The 17,064-nt window shown below is 40.5% G+C and overlaps 2 protein-coding genes and 1 long non-coding RNA gene across 4 annotated transcripts in view; 1 reads left to right on the top strand and 2 right to left on the bottom strand.

Annotated features, from left to right (window-relative positions):
- Nucleotides 1–101: 101 nt before the first annotated feature.
- Nucleotides 102–6,457, bottom strand: LOC146991498 (uncharacterized). The gene is made up of 6 exons (XM_085773684.1): nucleotides 6,255–6,457; nucleotides 4,454–4,558; nucleotides 1,858–1,942; nucleotides 1,266–1,338; nucleotides 1,085–1,163; nucleotides 102–969 (listed from the first exon to the last, which is right to left on the bottom strand). Exons 1-6 carry the CDS (start codon nucleotides 6,440–6,442, stop codon nucleotides 723–725), a joined length of 777 nt encoding a protein of 258 aa, XP_085629810.1. The 5' UTR covers nucleotides 6,443–6,457; the 3' UTR covers nucleotides 102–722.
- Nucleotides 6,458–7,172: 715 nt separating this feature from the next.
- On the top strand, nucleotides 7,173–16,532 carry LOC146991497 (uncharacterized). The gene is made up of 3 exons (XR_015035696.1): nucleotides 7,173–7,275; nucleotides 8,158–8,360; nucleotides 16,454–16,532. It is a non-coding gene; the product is annotated as an uncharacterized LOC146991497 (long non-coding RNA).
- LOC146991496 (uncharacterized) overlaps nucleotides 15,900–17,064 on the bottom strand; it is a 29,357-nt gene continuing 28,192 nt past the window's right edge. For both annotated transcript variants that reach the window (XM_085773661.1, XM_085773671.1), the window contains one exon: nucleotides 15,900–17,006. In XM_085773661.1, coding sequence (XP_085629787.1) covers nucleotides 16,760–17,006 — 247 coding nt within the window. In that variant the 3' untranslated portion in view covers nucleotides 15,900–16,759. The remainder of the gene's footprint in view (nucleotides 17,007–17,064) is intronic.

Below are 17,064 nucleotides of genomic sequence, written 5' to 3'. Positions count from 1 at the left end.
GTACCATTGTATATGTGTTTTATTGAGGTTTGAGCTTCTTTCAACACACTTTACCTTAAGTATCAAAAACATAAAAGAAACTGAACAGAGTCCAGAAAATGAAGCAGTTCCAACTGTATCATAACAAAGTCAATATATAATCAACATAAAGATCAAATTAAATCTTGAAGGAGGAAAAAGTATGAAAATACATGTGATGTCAACAACTCGTGTAATAACTGAATTCTAGTTTCTGATTGGTTCAGCTGGGCCCAAAATAAAAGTTATTTAGATATATAAGATAATTTACATCTGGATTTAATGTCATCTGTATATAACTAAATAACCTGGATAACGTCACGCAGCCTTTGTTTTTACTACTAGTACTAACAACTGTTGTACATTGATTCTGACTGGACAATAATCAGAGCTCAATAAGAAAAATAAGTCCTGTGCGGGGCAAACTAGTCAAAAAAAAGCACACCCAGATCTCAGAGTTTTGCTCCAGCAGTTCAACTTCTTACCGCTAATTGTAACTTAACTGATCACACAGTGTCTGACAAGTGCGGGGGAGAAACTGCTGACAAGTCGATGATGGTGTGAAGACATTTCAGTGAAAAGCAGCAGGACAACCTGACGTCCAGCTGCTCAGTCCACTACATCTCAGGTTGAAGCAAACACTGGTACATGTCCCTGCTTCAGTGTAATCCCAGTACGACCACTGTCACCTTCACCACCCCGTCTCAGCTGCTGTTGCTGCTCGGTGACGTTGCTGTGTTGGTCTGTCCATTGATCTGGTCACCGCCATCATCCTCATCGGCATCTGGCAGGTTAGTCCATGTGAAGCGGCTCTCACAGAAATGGCACGCCTGGTTAACAACTATCTTTAGTCCTTGGACACGTTTTCTGACTGAACATTGTTTGTTGCATTCCCGGCACGACTTGAACATCTGGAGGATGCACTCTTCATCAACGATGAACTCTGAGGAGCTGATGAGAAGAAGATAAAGGTGTTAGTCACTTGGACAGATGTCAAAGAGAAATGAACAACTGAAAACTAAAGATGACTAAGTTAAGAGGGACGGAGAAAATCTCATCAGCATACCTTCCCAAGTCCACAAGGTAACGTCCATCTCCCACACTTAAAGTGGTACTGATTTCCTCATCCTCATCTTCTTCAATATCTGCTTGTGGATTCATTTTAAACAGTTAGTGTCTTACTTTTGCAAGAAGCTAGTTTTTTGTGACCAGAATTGTATTTGGTGAAGAATGTAAATGTGACTCACCTCTTTTTACTTTGTTTTGTGAAAGATTGGTCAACCGTCTGTCTTGACCGCCTGCAACTTTTTTCCCTGGAGCCTTTAAATGGGACAAGGCACAGAAACCCACCAGCACACCAAATTAGTCTAAACAAGCAACAGCATAAACAGAAAGACAACTTTGCAATAGAGGGACAGCTTTCACAAAAATGCAAGACATTGTTAGTGTAACAAGGACAATAACATCTGCAACAAGTATATGTGTACACTTACTGCAAGATAACACTTGCTACCACCACTGAATATCACTGTAACCAGTGGGATGCTGTGTTTTGTTTTTTGCAATCTGAGAGCATTGCTTGATTTTAACTTCAAGCAGAAACTCAAAAGTAGCTCAAATTGAGATGAAATTCAGATGTTACACAAACAGGAAACAAACAGCAGGACATCCCACACAGGAAGCTAAGAACGATGGATGCTTGTTTTGAATTGCAGCGCACATTATGTATGCAAACTAGTGTCTTCTACATACCATTGCACTATACACTTTGGATTAATAGAAAGTAAAGGTAATAAGTCATAACTCTCCCATCACAAGAGATCAGTCAGTCAAACGTACCTTTCGATTTGCAGCTGAAGCAGCACAAGTCTCCTGTTTGTCTTCGTTTGATGAACTCCAAGGGGATTCACAATCCATACTGTCACTGTCAGGAACAGTTGGATGAGAAATTAAACATCTTCAAATGTCTTTTACACCAATAAATGCTGATACATTTAACCACTGTTGTCATGTTTATCTGCCATAAATAACATCTATCTTGTTCCAACCAATAAAAGCTACTAGGCATCAATTATAAATGGATCAAAAGCAATAATCAGTGACTCTTCCCAGGGCTCCAGGTTTAATTTTTTACTAGTTGACTGCTGTGCCAAAACAGAAATGCTTGATTCAGTTTCTAATGACACATTTCACTTTGTCCAACACTGATTACTGAGCCAATAAACCTGCTCACCAGACTTCAGCGGCTCGGGTCGATGTGTTTATTAACGTGTTTATTCACATTTACACTTCTTGGAAACACGGTAGACAAATTATTACCCGTTTCTAGTTGTAGTAGTGGTGGAAGTAGTCTAGTTAACATTAGCATCCGTCAGCACGGTGGGCACTTGGTGCTAGCTACCTGCTAACTCACCCGTCCAGCTGAATAAAAGAGGGTCCGTCTGGGTCCGCACTTTTTCTTAGCTCGTTGTCACTGTTGCTGCTGGTCCCTTTCACACTTTCTTTTATCCCTCACGCCTTCCCTCGCTCTAACACTCCTTCATCTATCTGGGAGAGACCTTTGATAGACTTTTGTCACGCTTCCGACGTGTCTTGTTTGCCCCTGCTGATGATATCGCGAGATCGCCAGATCACGTTCGGTCAGCTAAATCCCTACGTCATGAGATGGGGTTGAAAGTTTATTTACATGTGAGCTTGAGGTATCACATCGTCTCCCACTTAAGCAGCTACGACTCTAAGTAGTACACAGTGACAACAAAAACTTAACAATTAAAAGCTTTGTGTCGTACTGTTCAAGGGAAAAGAAATACAACTAATAGAGCATTCAAAGGTGTGTTATCAACAGCACTAAAAGGCATATAAAACAGTGTATGTTTTTATTTACTAATTCTAACTCCCTTTTTCCTTCTTTTTCTTATTATTTTCATCCTATTTATTTTTAATGTTGAGAATATTTTCTATCCTATAACCTTTTCCATAACAACGAATACGGGAGAAAGTTGAGGAACACAGAGCAAGTACACTAAATAAAGGAAGGAGTCGGCCACTTTGTTACGGAAGGTTTGGCATCAGTCATTGTGAGTCAAAATGGCAACAAGGTATATTGTTTTGTTTTCTTGTGTTTTAGTATCTTTGGAAATCAATAACAACAACATCAATAACCCTTTTACCCCTAATCTATGGACAGTATACGAATTACTTTACCAAAAGGGAAGTTAATTTATAGTAGGCTAGCTAGGCTATGTTAAGGGTCGGAGTGTTAATGGTTAATTTGATGTTAAAGGGATAGTTCAACATTTTGGCAAACTCCATTGCCATAATCCCTGTAGTCATAGCAGCAGGTCGGTTACCTTTATTTGTCGGTGTAAGCTATTTTTTAGAACGGCAGAGCAGAGCCGCGAGCTGCTCAGAGCTACGCTACAGAGGCTAGTGGGATTTCTTGGTTTCCCTCATCAAACTCATCAAACACACAATCCAAGAACTCTAAAACGCTCTTGTGGACAAGTTGTGACCTGCACATTCACCACACTATGAGATAATAACAGAACATTATGAGACAGAGTTATTTTAGAGGCAAATTCATGCAAAACCGCTGCGTTCCTGTCAGGGGGAGTTTTTCAGCAAGCAGTCTCTGCATTTACCTCAAAAACAACTCTGTATTGTAACATTCTGTTATTATCTCATAGCGTGGTGAATGTGCAGGTCACAACTTGTCCACTGGAGCGTTTTTGAGTTGTTGGATTGTGTATTTGATGAGTTTCGTGAGGGAAACCAAGAAATCCCATGAGCCTCCGTAGCGTAGCTCTGAGCAGCTCGCGCCTCAGCTCCGCCGTTCTAAAAATAGCTTACACTGACAAATAAAGGTAACCAACCTACTGACTATGGATTATGGTAATGGACCAATTTGCCAAAATGTTGAACTATCCCTTTAAATAGGTAGCTATACTGATCTGTTGCGTTTGCTTGTGATGTGTGTGTTTTGATTACAGTTTATAGTTATTCATGGTTTAGTGATTGATTGTATTTGTAATTTGTCTATAGCTATTTATTGATTTGTAGCCTATATATTTTGTACAGAACAGCTTTTATGGTGTTGATGGATGATGGTGAAGAACGATGTATCTATGGTGATTACAACAATGTATCTATGGTGATTACAACAATGTATCTATGGTGATTACAACAATGTATCTATGGTGATTACAACAATGCATCTACACTAACTAGATACATACAGCGATGTATTCATTAAACTAATGGCTGACACCAACATCGCCTCATCAATACTTGTAAGCTAAAAAAACAAAACATCAATTGACAATGGTACTGCGAGACACACACTCATGCTGGGATGTTGGCTCCATCCTTATATTTACTTCAACACACACACACACACACACAAACAAACACAAACACACACTCTCTCTCTCTCTACCTTTGAGGTTCAGTGCCGTTGCTGGAAGGTGGTGGTGGTGGCTGGGCGTTTCTCGTGACATTCATGTGGATTGATAAGCATGGCTCCTTTGAGTGTTTCCTGAAACTGTAATAAAAAGGATGGAAGTTGTAATTTTGTACCAACAAAGTGGCAGACCAGTGTGGCGCGTTTAATGTCTGATGGTACTGGCTGCAGTCACACATTGGGTACACGAATAATGTGATAATATTCTTGTTAACTTTACTGTTTGTATCGAAGCTAGAAGCAAATCTGCATATTATTGCCGGCCTCGCATGGTAAACTTTTAACAACAAAGTTTCAGCCTCGACCGCCATCAGACTTGTGAGTTACATCCAGCTCCACCGTGCTCTGTCCTTGGCCGGGGGAAAAAACACACCCACTGCTCGCCCACAAACGTCCCGGGCAGCTACACAACAGTTGAACAGTTAGACAAGTGGAAGATTAAATGGTCTCCAAACTTTTTCATGCCACTATATGTCCTGCATACTTAGGCACATGATTTTATGTCAGTTTATTGAATATAACCTACAGGTAGATGTGTTACTGTCACAGCCCATGTGTTTATTCTGCACAAAACCATGAGAAACAAACACCAGACGTCAAGCTGGTGGAGAGGAACACAAATTCTTTTGTTCACTTCACTCTTGATAGACCCAATCTTGAGCATGAAAGCTGGCACAGGTAACAGATGTGTGCTTTTGTGTATGCAACATCTGTCTGAGTGGCTCAGGTGAGCTGAAACTCTCTTTCTGCTTTCTCTTCAGTTTTCACTGGCTGAAAAACTTGGCCATGAGTGGCAGGAGATCCAGGTTTGAAAAAAAGGCTCAAGAAAAGGTAAAAAATATAAATAAAAAAATATTACTGACTCACTGCTTTTACTGGACATGATGGTTCAACACGCTCCTGATTCAGTACGGCTAACAGTTTTATTATCAATCAGGTGAGTATTTTCTTGGTTAATTGATTTGAGCCATATACACAACAGAAATGTTCCGATATTCTAAATCCCAAAGTTATCTCTTAAATTTGGAGATCATCATTTATATTGATCAACCGATTGTCAGCAATCAAAATGCAACTATTTTCAAACTGTCCTCCTTGTCCTTTTTTCTGGTTTCATCTCTCACATGTCAATTTGCTGGTGGGTCAGTCTGTTGTTTCAAAAATCTTATATTTAGGAAACACTGTCATATGTTGAGCCAGATAAGATTTTTTTCAAACAATATTTTTTATTTATTTTACTAGGTTGTCCCTTGAGGTTCGATGTCTTTTGCGAGGCTGAGCTGGTGCACAACAGTAATAAAAGCATATAACTGAGGACATGCACAAAACTCTTCAATCTATAACCGTACATTGTGTTAACCATTCCTTAAAGTCTTTAACTTTAAGGTTGTTTTGATTTTTTTAAATTAACCTGGTGTGTGCTTTCTGATGATAACGTCTCTCATGAATTTTCATTTTCTTTATTCACCACGTCCGTCTAGTTCTTCAAACTAATCTTGAACTACACAATGTAAATATTAACTGCACAAAACTCACAACACCTCGATTCGGCTGACAAAGTTATGTCAAATGGACGATCTAGTAAAATAAATAAACAAACGTAGCCTACAGCCTACCGTGACAATCAGCCGTGTTTATGAGCACCACTCATTGACTGAGCTGTAAAAAGGCACCACTCTGCAGTTATCACGTAAACTTTACAAACTACAGCAAACATGTAGAGTGGGCAACGACATATGAATACAAGTAATACACACGTTTTCGCAACAATACTTACAAGTGCATCAGCAACACCGCCAGGTCGGCATCTGTTTTGCATGCCTCATTCTCCTTGAGCTCTCTCCATTCAGAGTACGCTCGGCCAAGATGGACTCGTGTGTGGCTTCTCGCTCGGTCGGACGCCTGTTTCCTCTTCCTCGCCTCCGCTGATAAAGGCCACCTCTTCTTTTTCGCCGGCTCCGTCATTATGCCCACCACTAGGGACATAATATTTTTTTGTATTTTACAACTGTGACTAGCCGCCGTAACTCCTATACCTTGTGGGGTAGGAGGGGGGTGGTTTTTGTTGTTTTTTTTATTATCTCGTACTGCCGTAAAGCAGTTTCTCGCGATAGTTCTATCCATTGACGAGATTTGGGACACCGGGGCGGAGGCATGGATCTATAATACATCCATGGGCGGAGGACTGATCTTGCAAGTGCGGTTTTCAGCCAAGATGGGCTGGGGCGGTGGGCGCATAGACCCCAGGTCACTTAAGCATCACAGTGTCTCCGAGGCGAGCCAAAATAATTACAGCCGAAATCCTGCATAGTTACCCCCCCCCCATTTCCATAAAGTTCAGGGTACCATTGTAAATGTGTTGTATTTGTTGTATTCATTGTAGATGTGTTTTATTGAGGTTTGAGGTTCTTAAAACACAAGTATCAAAAACATTAAGAAAATGTTACTGAACAGAGTCCAGAAAATGCAGCAGTTCCAGCAGTATCGTGACAAAGTCAATATAAAATCAACATAAAGATCAAATTAAATCTTGAACTGAAGGAGGAGAAAGTATAAAAATACATGTGCTGTCAGTAACATGTGTAATAACTGGATTCTAGTTTCTGATTGGTTGAGCTGGGCCCAAAATAAAAAGTTATTTCAAGATAATTTATATCTAGTATAAACATGACATCTGTATATTACTGTACATAACAACTGTTGTCATTACATTGATTCTGACTGGACTATAATCAGAGCTCAATAAACAAATCAATCATGCGTAGCACATTCAGATCACATGTTAAAGGATAATTACCGTTTTTTACAATCTTGACCTTATTTCTAGCATAAAATACAATCATTTATTCACCCAGATAACTTTGGTGTCATTACAAGTCGTTCCAACGAAATTAGATCCAGCTGAGAGTCACGTACGGTATAATGCGAGAACACGGGGCACACAGTGCAGCCTCTAACACATTATCCGCCGCAAAACTCGTTAATTTCACCAATATTTTGTTATGATACACTAGTGCTATTCCCCTCTGAGGCCGGGGTTACCTGTTATCAACATCCAAGGTCTGTAGGTTGACCTACTAACCTCTGACCTGGATAATATCATCTCTGAGCGCCGCGCGGCTCATTCTGATAATAATCGTTCCACTTTGGCATTTGGGTTCCTTTTTTAGCGCAACTAGCCAGAGCTTTAGTGAGTCCAGGCTGCGGAGAGGAAGCCTGTGGAAGCTGAACTTCGTCCAGCTGCTCATTTTGTTCTGACAAGTCGGAAACACACAGAAACGGACCATAGCATTAGCGGTAGCAACAAGCCGCGCCGCACCGCGGTCGGAGATGACATCATCCAGGTCAGAGGTTAGTAGGTCAACCTACAGACCCCGGATGTTGATAACATGCCACCACAGGCTCGGAGGGGAATAGCACTAGCGTATCATAACAAAATATTTGTGAAATTAACGAGTTTCGCGGCGGATAATGTGTTATTTAGAGGATGCATTGCGCTGCCTCGTGTACGTGTTTGCATTATGGATATACGCGGCTCTCGGCTGGATCTAATTTCGTCGGAACGACTTGTAATGACACCAAAGTTATCTGGGTGAGTAAATGATCGTATTTTATGCTAGAAATAAGGTTCAGATTGTAAAAAAAAAAACGGTAATTATCCTTTAAAGCCAGGTGTGAAGGGCACCATCAGTTTAACTGCTAACATTAAAAAGGGAACTTTTGGCTCGACGAAGGAATAAATATTCCAAAGGAGGAGTTGTGAACGGAGAGTGAGCGACCCATCCGCACTATACAATAACATTTAACTGTAGCAAGTGGAGTTTTGTTACAACAGTTATCAACTTCTTACCATTAATTGTAACTTAACTAATCAGCACAGTGTGTGACCTCATGTCAGAACAGCACATTCTCCGATGGTGTGAACTAGAGGGCTGCACGGGCCTGGAAATTAAGGCCGTACCTGGCCCAAGCCCGAGACTCTCAAACCCGACCCAAACCGAGCCTGAATTAATAAATTAAAAACCAGGCCCGACCCGGCCTGTTACCCGAAATGTTATTATGCAAAATGAGAGAGAGAGAGAGAGAGAGAGCGTTTAGTGGACACGGCCATGTGTATGTGTGCCAGAGCAACCTCACTCATACACGACAGGAACCAGCAGTGAAGGACCGAGAGATGTGCCCAGCGACACCAGAGGGATGCTGCATCTGGGCTCCCCTGCCTAGACTGCGGACGGATGATTGGCTCACGGATCACGGATCCACCTGAAGTGCCACTAGCGACACACACACATGCGCCGCTCAGAGCGTTCGCGTTCGTGTTGGTCTGTCCATTGATCTGGTCACCGCCATCATCCTCATCGGCATCTGGCAGGTTAGTCCATGTGAAGCGGCTCTCACAGAAATAGCACGCCTGGTTAACAACTATCTTTAGTCCTTGGACACGTTTTCTGACTGAACATTGTTTGTTGCATTCCCGGCACGACTTGAACATCTGGAGGATGCACTCTTCATCAACGATGAACTCTGAGGAGCTGATGAGAAGAAGATAAAGGTGTTAGTCACTTGGACAGATGTCAAAGAGAAGTGATCAACTCAGCACTGAAAGCTGAAGATGTCAAAGATAAGAGGAGGGACGGAGGAAATCTCATCAGCATACCTTCCCAAGTCCACAAGGTAACGTCCATCTTCTACACTTAAAGTGGTACTGATTTCCTCATCCTCTTGAATATCTGCTTGTGGATTCATTTTAAACAGTTAGTGCCTTACTTTTACAATAAACTGCAACTTGTTTCCCTGGAGCCTTTAAACCCTCTGATGACCCCTGGACATTTTTGTCCACCTCTCACACTTTCCCAACTCACCACAGCCAAATGAAAGGTCACTGGGGCCGGATTTTTGGCAGGGAGGTTTATTTTTGGGTAAACTCTGGATGTCCCGAGTTTCAGAATCAAAGTCCATTTTTTGGAATTTTTACCACACCCATGACCCGGACAAAAATGTCCACCTCCACCTATGGGTTTTTTAATGTATTTTAACGTAAAAAAAAAAAAAATTTAACTAACAGATATCAACATGAAACTTCCAAGTTTATCACTCACATTAAGACAAATATTTTTTGTATTACAAGTTTCAAATTGTATGTGTAAATGGGGCAATATCTAATGAAATATGCATTATGCATATGCAATGTTTACATACATTTCCAGAACTGAAATCTGAACAATGGATAAAGCTACTCTAAAAATTCTTGTTTTATTTTGTTAACATATTAGAGTCAAAAATGTTCACCAAGGGGATTTTGGATATCCCTTTTTATCACTCTGTAAATGAGGAAATACTGTCACCAGCCCTAAAAATCAAATTTCGCTTTTTTTTCCTTTTTGGAATAAAATGTTGTATGAATGATATATCAACAATCCCCTCTGTAAAAACCTTCAGAATATAGACAGGAATAAAAGATAATAATAATTTAAAAAAACATAGTATGAGAAATCATGTGTTTTTGCAGCAAAAACAACTGGCCAGGAAGGGGTTAAAAAATTTGAAACCTATGTCAAAAGTGATTTTCATGTTTAGTCAAGACCCATATGTATCACAAATATTTTGGGAGTAACTGATCTTCAGTGTCGCTCACTGTAGGTCGACATTTTTGTCCAGATGGTAAAAACTGAAGGGTCATCTGAGGATTAAATGAGACAAGGCACAGAAACCCACCAGCACACCAAATTAGTCTGAACAAGCAACATATGTAGCATAAACAGAAAGACAACGTTGCAATAGAGGAACAGCTTTCACAAAAATGCAAGACATTGTTAGTGTAACAAGGACAATAACATCTGCAACAAGTATATGTGTACACTCACTGCAAGATAACACTTGCTACCACCACTGAATATCACTAAGCAGTGGGGTGCTGTCTTTTTTTTTGCAATCTGAGAGCATTGCTTGATTTTAACTTCAAGCAGAAACTCAAAAGTAGCTCAAATTGAGATGAAATTCAGATGTTACACAAACAGGAAACAAACAGCAGGACATCCCACACAGGAAGCTAAGAACGATGGATGCTTGTTTGAATTGCAGCGCACATTATGTATGCGTAAACGTACCTTTCGATTTGCAGATGAAGCAGCACAAGTCTCCTGTTCGTCTTCGTTTGATGAACTCCAAGGAGATTCACAATCCATACTGTCACTGGACAGGGAACAAAGTAGCACAAGGTGACAAATGAGTTTTCCTCCTCAGTTATTTTAGAGTCAAATTCATGCAAAACCGCTGATGAGCGTTCCTGTCGGGGGCAGTTTTTCGGCAAGCAGTCTCTGCATTTACCTCAAAAACAACTCTGTATTGTAACGTTCTGTTATTATCTCATAGCGTGGTGAATGTGCAGGTCACAACTTGTCCACTAGAGCGTTTTGGATTTGTTGGATTGCGTATTTGCTGAGTTTCGTGAGGGAAACCAAGAAATCTCATGAGCCTCCGTAGCGTAGCTCTGAGCAGCTCACGCCTCAGCTCCGCCGTTCTAAAAATAGCTTGCACCGACAAATAAAGGTAACCAACCTACTGACTATGGATTATGGTAATGGGCCAATTTGCCAAAATGTTGAACTATCCCTTTAAATAGGTAGCTACTGATCTGTTGCGTTTGCTTGTGATGTGTGTGTTTTGATTACAGTTTATAGTTATTCATGGTTTAGTGATTGATTGTATTTGTAATTTGTCTATAGCTATTTATTGATTTGTAGCCTATATATTTTGTTTACAGTAGCCTACAGCTTTTATGGTGTTGATGGATGATGGTGAAGAACGATGTATCTATGGTGATTACAACAATGTATCTACACTAACTAGATACATACAGCGATGTATTCATTAAACTAATGGCTGACACCAACATCGCCTCATCAATACTTGTAAGCTAAAAAAACAAAACATCAATTGACGATGGTACTGCGAGACACACACTCATGCTGGGATGTTGGCTCCATCCTTATATTTACTTCAACACACACACACACACACACACACACACACACACACACACTCTCTCTCTCTACCTTTGAGGTTCAGTGCCGTTGCTGGAAGGTGGTGGTGGTGGCTGGGCGTTTCTCGTGACACTCGTGTGGATTGATAAGCATGGCCCCTTTGAGTGTTTTTCGAAACTGTAATAAAAAGGATGGAAGTTGTAATTTTGCCTCGCGTGGTAAACTTTTAACAACAAAGTTTCAGCCTCGACCGCCATCAGACTTGTGAGTGGTTCATCCACCCCTCAGCTGGACTAAAAACAAGCACACTATTGTTGTGTCTGTGTCAAATTAGCTCAAATTTTGAAATGAAATTAAAGCCGCAAGCGGCTGTGACGGGCCCTTCCGGTTGGTTTTAGGGCGTGACCCCAAGACGATTTTTTGTGTGTTCCGGCAAGTTGTACAACCCCACCAAATTTCATGCATGTAGGTGAAACTGAGAAGTGGGGCTCGCCGTTTGCAACTTTGTAGGGGTCGCTATTTAGCCATTTTGGCACGTTCATTTTAAACGACTTTACCAACGTGCCGTCCCGATGTGCATGCCAAAAATGGTGTGTTTTTCGAGCATGTTCAGGGGTCCAAATATGCGATTGAAATTGGGTAAGAATAATAAAAACTATATATATTACTATTTCAATATAGTGTTTTTTCCCCCGGGGGCGGGGCTTCGTGTACTACTTGATTACTTGGTTACTTTTTACTTAGGGTGTTCACGGGACTTTGTTTCACTCTTTGTTGCTTGACACCGCTCTCGAATACTAATAGGGTCCTCATGGGACTCTGTCCCGCTCGGGCCCTAATAAAATAAAGAATATTATAAAAACATACAAACATGTTGAAAATGTTCAACTTAAAGGAAACTAAGTTACACATTTAATTCCTCCCGGCCAGTAGTGTTGCACTCTCAGACTGAAAACACACCTGAATCATTTCACACTAACTGACCTGTAGACGAACCCGACAAACCCGCAGCATCACGCCTGCGCCGGAAACGTTACAGTACCGACTGACTGTTACATTAGCAAACATTTAGCTTATCTGTCCAGAAGGAAAACGGCAACCTCCGCGTGGCTTTTGAGCCCCCTTGCTTCCTTAAAGCAGAAGTAAGCGGAATGTTTGTGTTAATATAAGTCTTATGGTGCGTTCCAGGCAGGCTTTTTAACCCGTAAGTCACGACTTCAAGTCACCAGTTACGAGTTTGTAGCGTTCCAGGCAAGTTACGAGTTACGAACTGGGAACTGGGAGTAGATCGATCTAGTACGAGTTCACAGGTGGGAAGTTACGAGTTTGACTGTACGTTCTAACGGGTAACCATAGGAACAGGTCGGAAAAATACGAGTTACGGGTTGCCTGGAACGCACCATATATCTTCTGATGGCAATCACTTACATAGAGTGTTTGTTGTTTTACAATATACAGTATTTCTAATTAGAGTTTATTGAGAATTTTTTCTATATATAGTCTATATAGTTTTAATTATAATGGTAACAGTTGAAATACCATTTAAAAAAAAAACATTTTTATCAAATTAATGACAACAACATGGTTGACGTTATGGTAACAGGGTTGACAAGACTAATAGATGACAGGACACACATTCTATTGTCTACACTGTAAAGGTAACAGGGTTGACAGTAACAGGGTTGACTATTTCAAGCTAATTTGCCCATTGCTAGCTGAAATAAATGCTAGCTAAAGGGCAAGCTATGTGCTTTGAAAGGTAATTACCTGTAGATATTGATTATATTATGAGAAATAGAAAATTGTTTAGATTTATATGTTAAAAAGTGGTAACAGGGTTGACGTTGTATGCTTGTCCCCCTCTGTCCAACCTTGAAAAAACATCAAAAATAGCACTTGTTACTGAGCTGTTAGCATCCTGGGTAAGAGATGATGCAAACTCCTGTCAACCATGTCAAATCTGGGATGTACCATTGTTTTTTTAGGGTTTTTTGGTTAGGGTAACAGGGTTGACATAAAATCAGGGGACACCGATAAATTGGTAAATATTTATAATAATTAATATATATTATTACCCAAAACACTGTTTTACAATAAGATCATACTTATAACAATATGTAAATGTGAACATTTTAACATTTTGCCAACATTTTACAAATTAAAAGTCCTGTTGATGTACAACAACAACAACAGTGAGGGACAGGCCAAAAACCTCACCCTCATCAGCATAAAAGTCATTTTAATTATTTAAAATTATATTTAATTGACTTTAATTTGATGTTATAGTAAGGAGAGAAGACATGGTAATTATATATTTTTAAATTACATATTCATTTGTTGTTATCATAATTTTATGACTGATTACTTCTTGGGGACGCAAAAGTTACCGATTTCATGGAATGACCCCAATACATTAGCAAGCTAGCACTGCAGCTAGCTGCCTTAGCACCCACCAGTCCAGCAGTACGCAGCATAACTCAAAGTCGGTCCTCAGCCCCAGCTTTTCCCTTAGGGCTCGGAAGGGGCTGAAAGCCAACTTCAGATTCACCATGGTTCTTTTAAGATTTCTGTCCGCCTCGCGTCTCGCCTCGCGTCTCGCCTCGCGTCTCGCCTCAGTGTCACTGATGTTCCTTTTCTTCCTTGCTGGAAGGTGTTCATCCTCCATTTTCCCAGGCTTGATGGCAGCTTCACCGTGCTCTGTCATTGGCCGGGGGGGAAAAAAAAAAACACACCCACTGCTCGCCCACAAACGTCCCGGGCGGCTAGTTGAACAGTTAAACGAGTGGAAGATTAAATGGTCTCCAAACTTTTACTTAGGCACATAATTTTATGTCAATTTATTGAATATAACCCACAGGTGTTACTGTCACACAGCTCATGTGTTTATTCTGCACAAAACCATGAGAAACAAACACCAGACGTCAAGCTGGTGTAGGAACACAAATTCTTTTGTTCACTTAAAGCAGAAGTAAGTGATATATTTGTGTTAATATAAGTCTTAAATAGTTATATCTTCCGACAGCAATCACTTACATAGAGTGTTTGGTCTGAAACACGGGTCTCTCAGTCCCTCTGCTCTGCTCTGAGCCGAGGAGAAAACATTTATCGTATCCTACAGTTTTTATCCAATGAGGAGAGAGAACGGCATGCAGGGCTGTCAGCCCCCCTGTAATCCTCTCAGCAGGCACGCCGATTTTTCCCAGTGGCCACCCGTGGTACTGCAACAAAAAATCCCATGCGGCCCAGAAAGGATTTTTCCCATAGACCGCAATAGTAAAAGAGAAGCCTGTAAAACTGTTCACAGGACACCTCCAGCTGTAACCTCCGTTAATTACTAATCTTTGTATTCTATATTTTTAAGTCATGGACTTTTTATCCGTCAAAATGTTTTCTAACGGTCAGAAAAGCCACAGAAAAGTCTCATTTCTGGCCGTGACGTCACGGCTGTGTCCGTGCACCAGCAGTGCGCGGTCGTGTGTGTCTCGGGACCGAGGATGCCTGAAACTAATGAGACGCTGTCCGGTGCTAAAATCACTCAGAAAAGTGGAAAACACGGCTCAAAGGTGAGTTTTTGTTTGGTCACATCGAGTTAATTTAACTTTATGATAGTTAATGTCTGTTATTAGTCTCTTGTCAACTCGTATTCTTAAACGTAACGTTTTAATTGATGAGATCGCCTCGTAATGACTGCTTTTACTGACGTGAAACCCGGACTGTTTTACATTACTGCTCCTGTAAAACTCATATTTTTCAGTCATTTTAGCTTGATAAGTCATTTATGCTTAACAACAACAGCCCCAACTAACAGTTTTATTATCAATAATCTTGGTTAATCGTTTGAGCCATTATACATCAGAAATGTTCGATATTCTAAATCCCAAAGTTATTTCTTAAATTTGGAGATCATCATTTATATTGATCAACCGATTGTCAGCAATCAAAATGCAACTATTTTCAAACTGTCCTCCTTGTCCTTTTTTCTGGTTTCATCTCTCACATGTCAATTTGCTGGTGGGTCAGTCTGTTGTTTCAAAAATCTTATATTTAGGAAACAATGTCATAGGTTTTGTTGGGCCAGATAAGATTTTTTTTCAAGCAGCCTTTTTTATTTATTTTACTAGGTTGTCCCTTGAGGTTCAATGTCTTTTGCGAGGCTGAGCTGGTGCACAACAGTAATAAAAGCACATATAACTGAGGACATGCACAAAACTCTTCAATCTATTCTAACCGTACATTGTGTTAACCATTCCTTAAAGTCTTTAACTTTAATGTTGTTTGATTTTTTTAAAAATTAACCTGATGTGTGCTTTCTGATCGCTGGGAGCAATGATAATCAGTCTCTTATGCATTTTCCTTTTCTTTATTCACCCATTAAACATGTGGGCTCCCCCCTCTTACCAGTCTGCAATGTCCCTACCCTATTTCCATAAAATTCAGGGTACCATTGTAAATGTGTTTAATTGAGGTTTGAGGTTCTTAAAACACAAGTATCAAAAACATTAAGAAAATGTTACTGAACAGAGTCCAGAAAATGCAGCAGTTCCAGCAGTATCGTGACAAAGTCAATATAAAATCAACATAAAGATCAAATTAAATCTTGAACTGAAGGAGGAGAAAGTATAAAAATATATGTGCTGTCAGTAACACGTGTAATAACTGGATTCTAGTTTCTGATTGGTTGAGCTGGGCTCAAAATAAGAAGTTACTTCAAGATAATTTACATCTAGTAATAACATGACATCTGTATATAACAACTGTTGTCATTACATTGATTCTGACTGGACCACAATCAGAGCTCAATAAACAAATCAATCATGCGTAGCACATCCAGATCACATGTTAAAGCCAGGTGTGAAGGGCGCCGTCAGTTTAACCACTAACATTAAAAAGGGAACTTTGGGCTCGACTTTGAAGGAGTAAATATTCCAAAGGAGTTTTGTTACAACAGTTATCAACTTCTTACCGCTAATTGTAACTTAACTGATCAGCACAGTGTGTGACCTCATGTCAGAACAGCACATTCTCCGATGGTGTGAACAGATGACCACCACTACCTGAGGTCTCCATCCTCCAGTCTGCAGCAGACGGTCCTTTAAAGATGTGATGACATCAGTAAACAAGTGCAGGGGAGAAACTGCTGACAAGTCGATGATGGTGTGAAGACATTTCAGTGAAAAGCAGCAGAACAACCTGACGTCCAGCTGCTCAGTCCACTACATCTCAGGTTGAAGCAAACACTGGTACATGTCCCTGCTTCAGTGTAATCCCAGTACAACCACTGTCACCTTCACACCCCGTCTCAGCTGCTGTTGCTGCTCGGTGACGTTGCTGTGTTGGTCTGTCCATTGATCTGGTCACCGCCATCATCCTCATCGGCATCTGGCAGGTTAGTCCATGTGAAGCGGCTCTCACAGAAATAGCACGCCTGGTTAACAACTATCTTTAGTCCTTGGACACGTTTTCTGACTGAACATTGTTTGTTGCATTCCCGGCACGACTTGAACATCTGGAGGATGCACTCTTCATCAACGATGAACTCTGAGGAGCTGATGAGAAGAAGGTAAAGGTGTTAGTCACTTGGACAAAGAGAAATGAACAACTGAA

This window comes from Trachurus japonicus, chromosome 1 (genome assembly GCF_045865225.1).
Source record: "Trachurus japonicus isolate A0001 chromosome 1, Traja_1.0".
NCBI lineage: Eukaryota > Metazoa > Chordata > Actinopteri > Carangiformes > Carangidae > Trachurus > Trachurus japonicus.
This window is presented reverse-complemented; position numbering and strand designations above follow the sequence as displayed.

Bases quoted from the DNA above. Each gene is read 5' to 3' on its own strand.
- LOC146991498 (XM_085773684.1), bottom strand. From the start codon at position 6,442: ATGACGGAGCCGGCGAAAAAGAAGAGGTGGCCTTTATCAGCGGAGGCG. The intron at 4,559-6,254 runs GTAAGTATTGTT...TTTTTATTACAG, and splicing joins GCGGTGTTGCTGATGCACTT to TTTCAGGAAACACTCAAAGG. The intron at 1,164-1,265 runs GTGAGTCACATT...ATCCACAAGCAG, and splicing joins ACAAAACAAAGTAAAAAGAG to ATATTGAAGAAGATGAGGAT.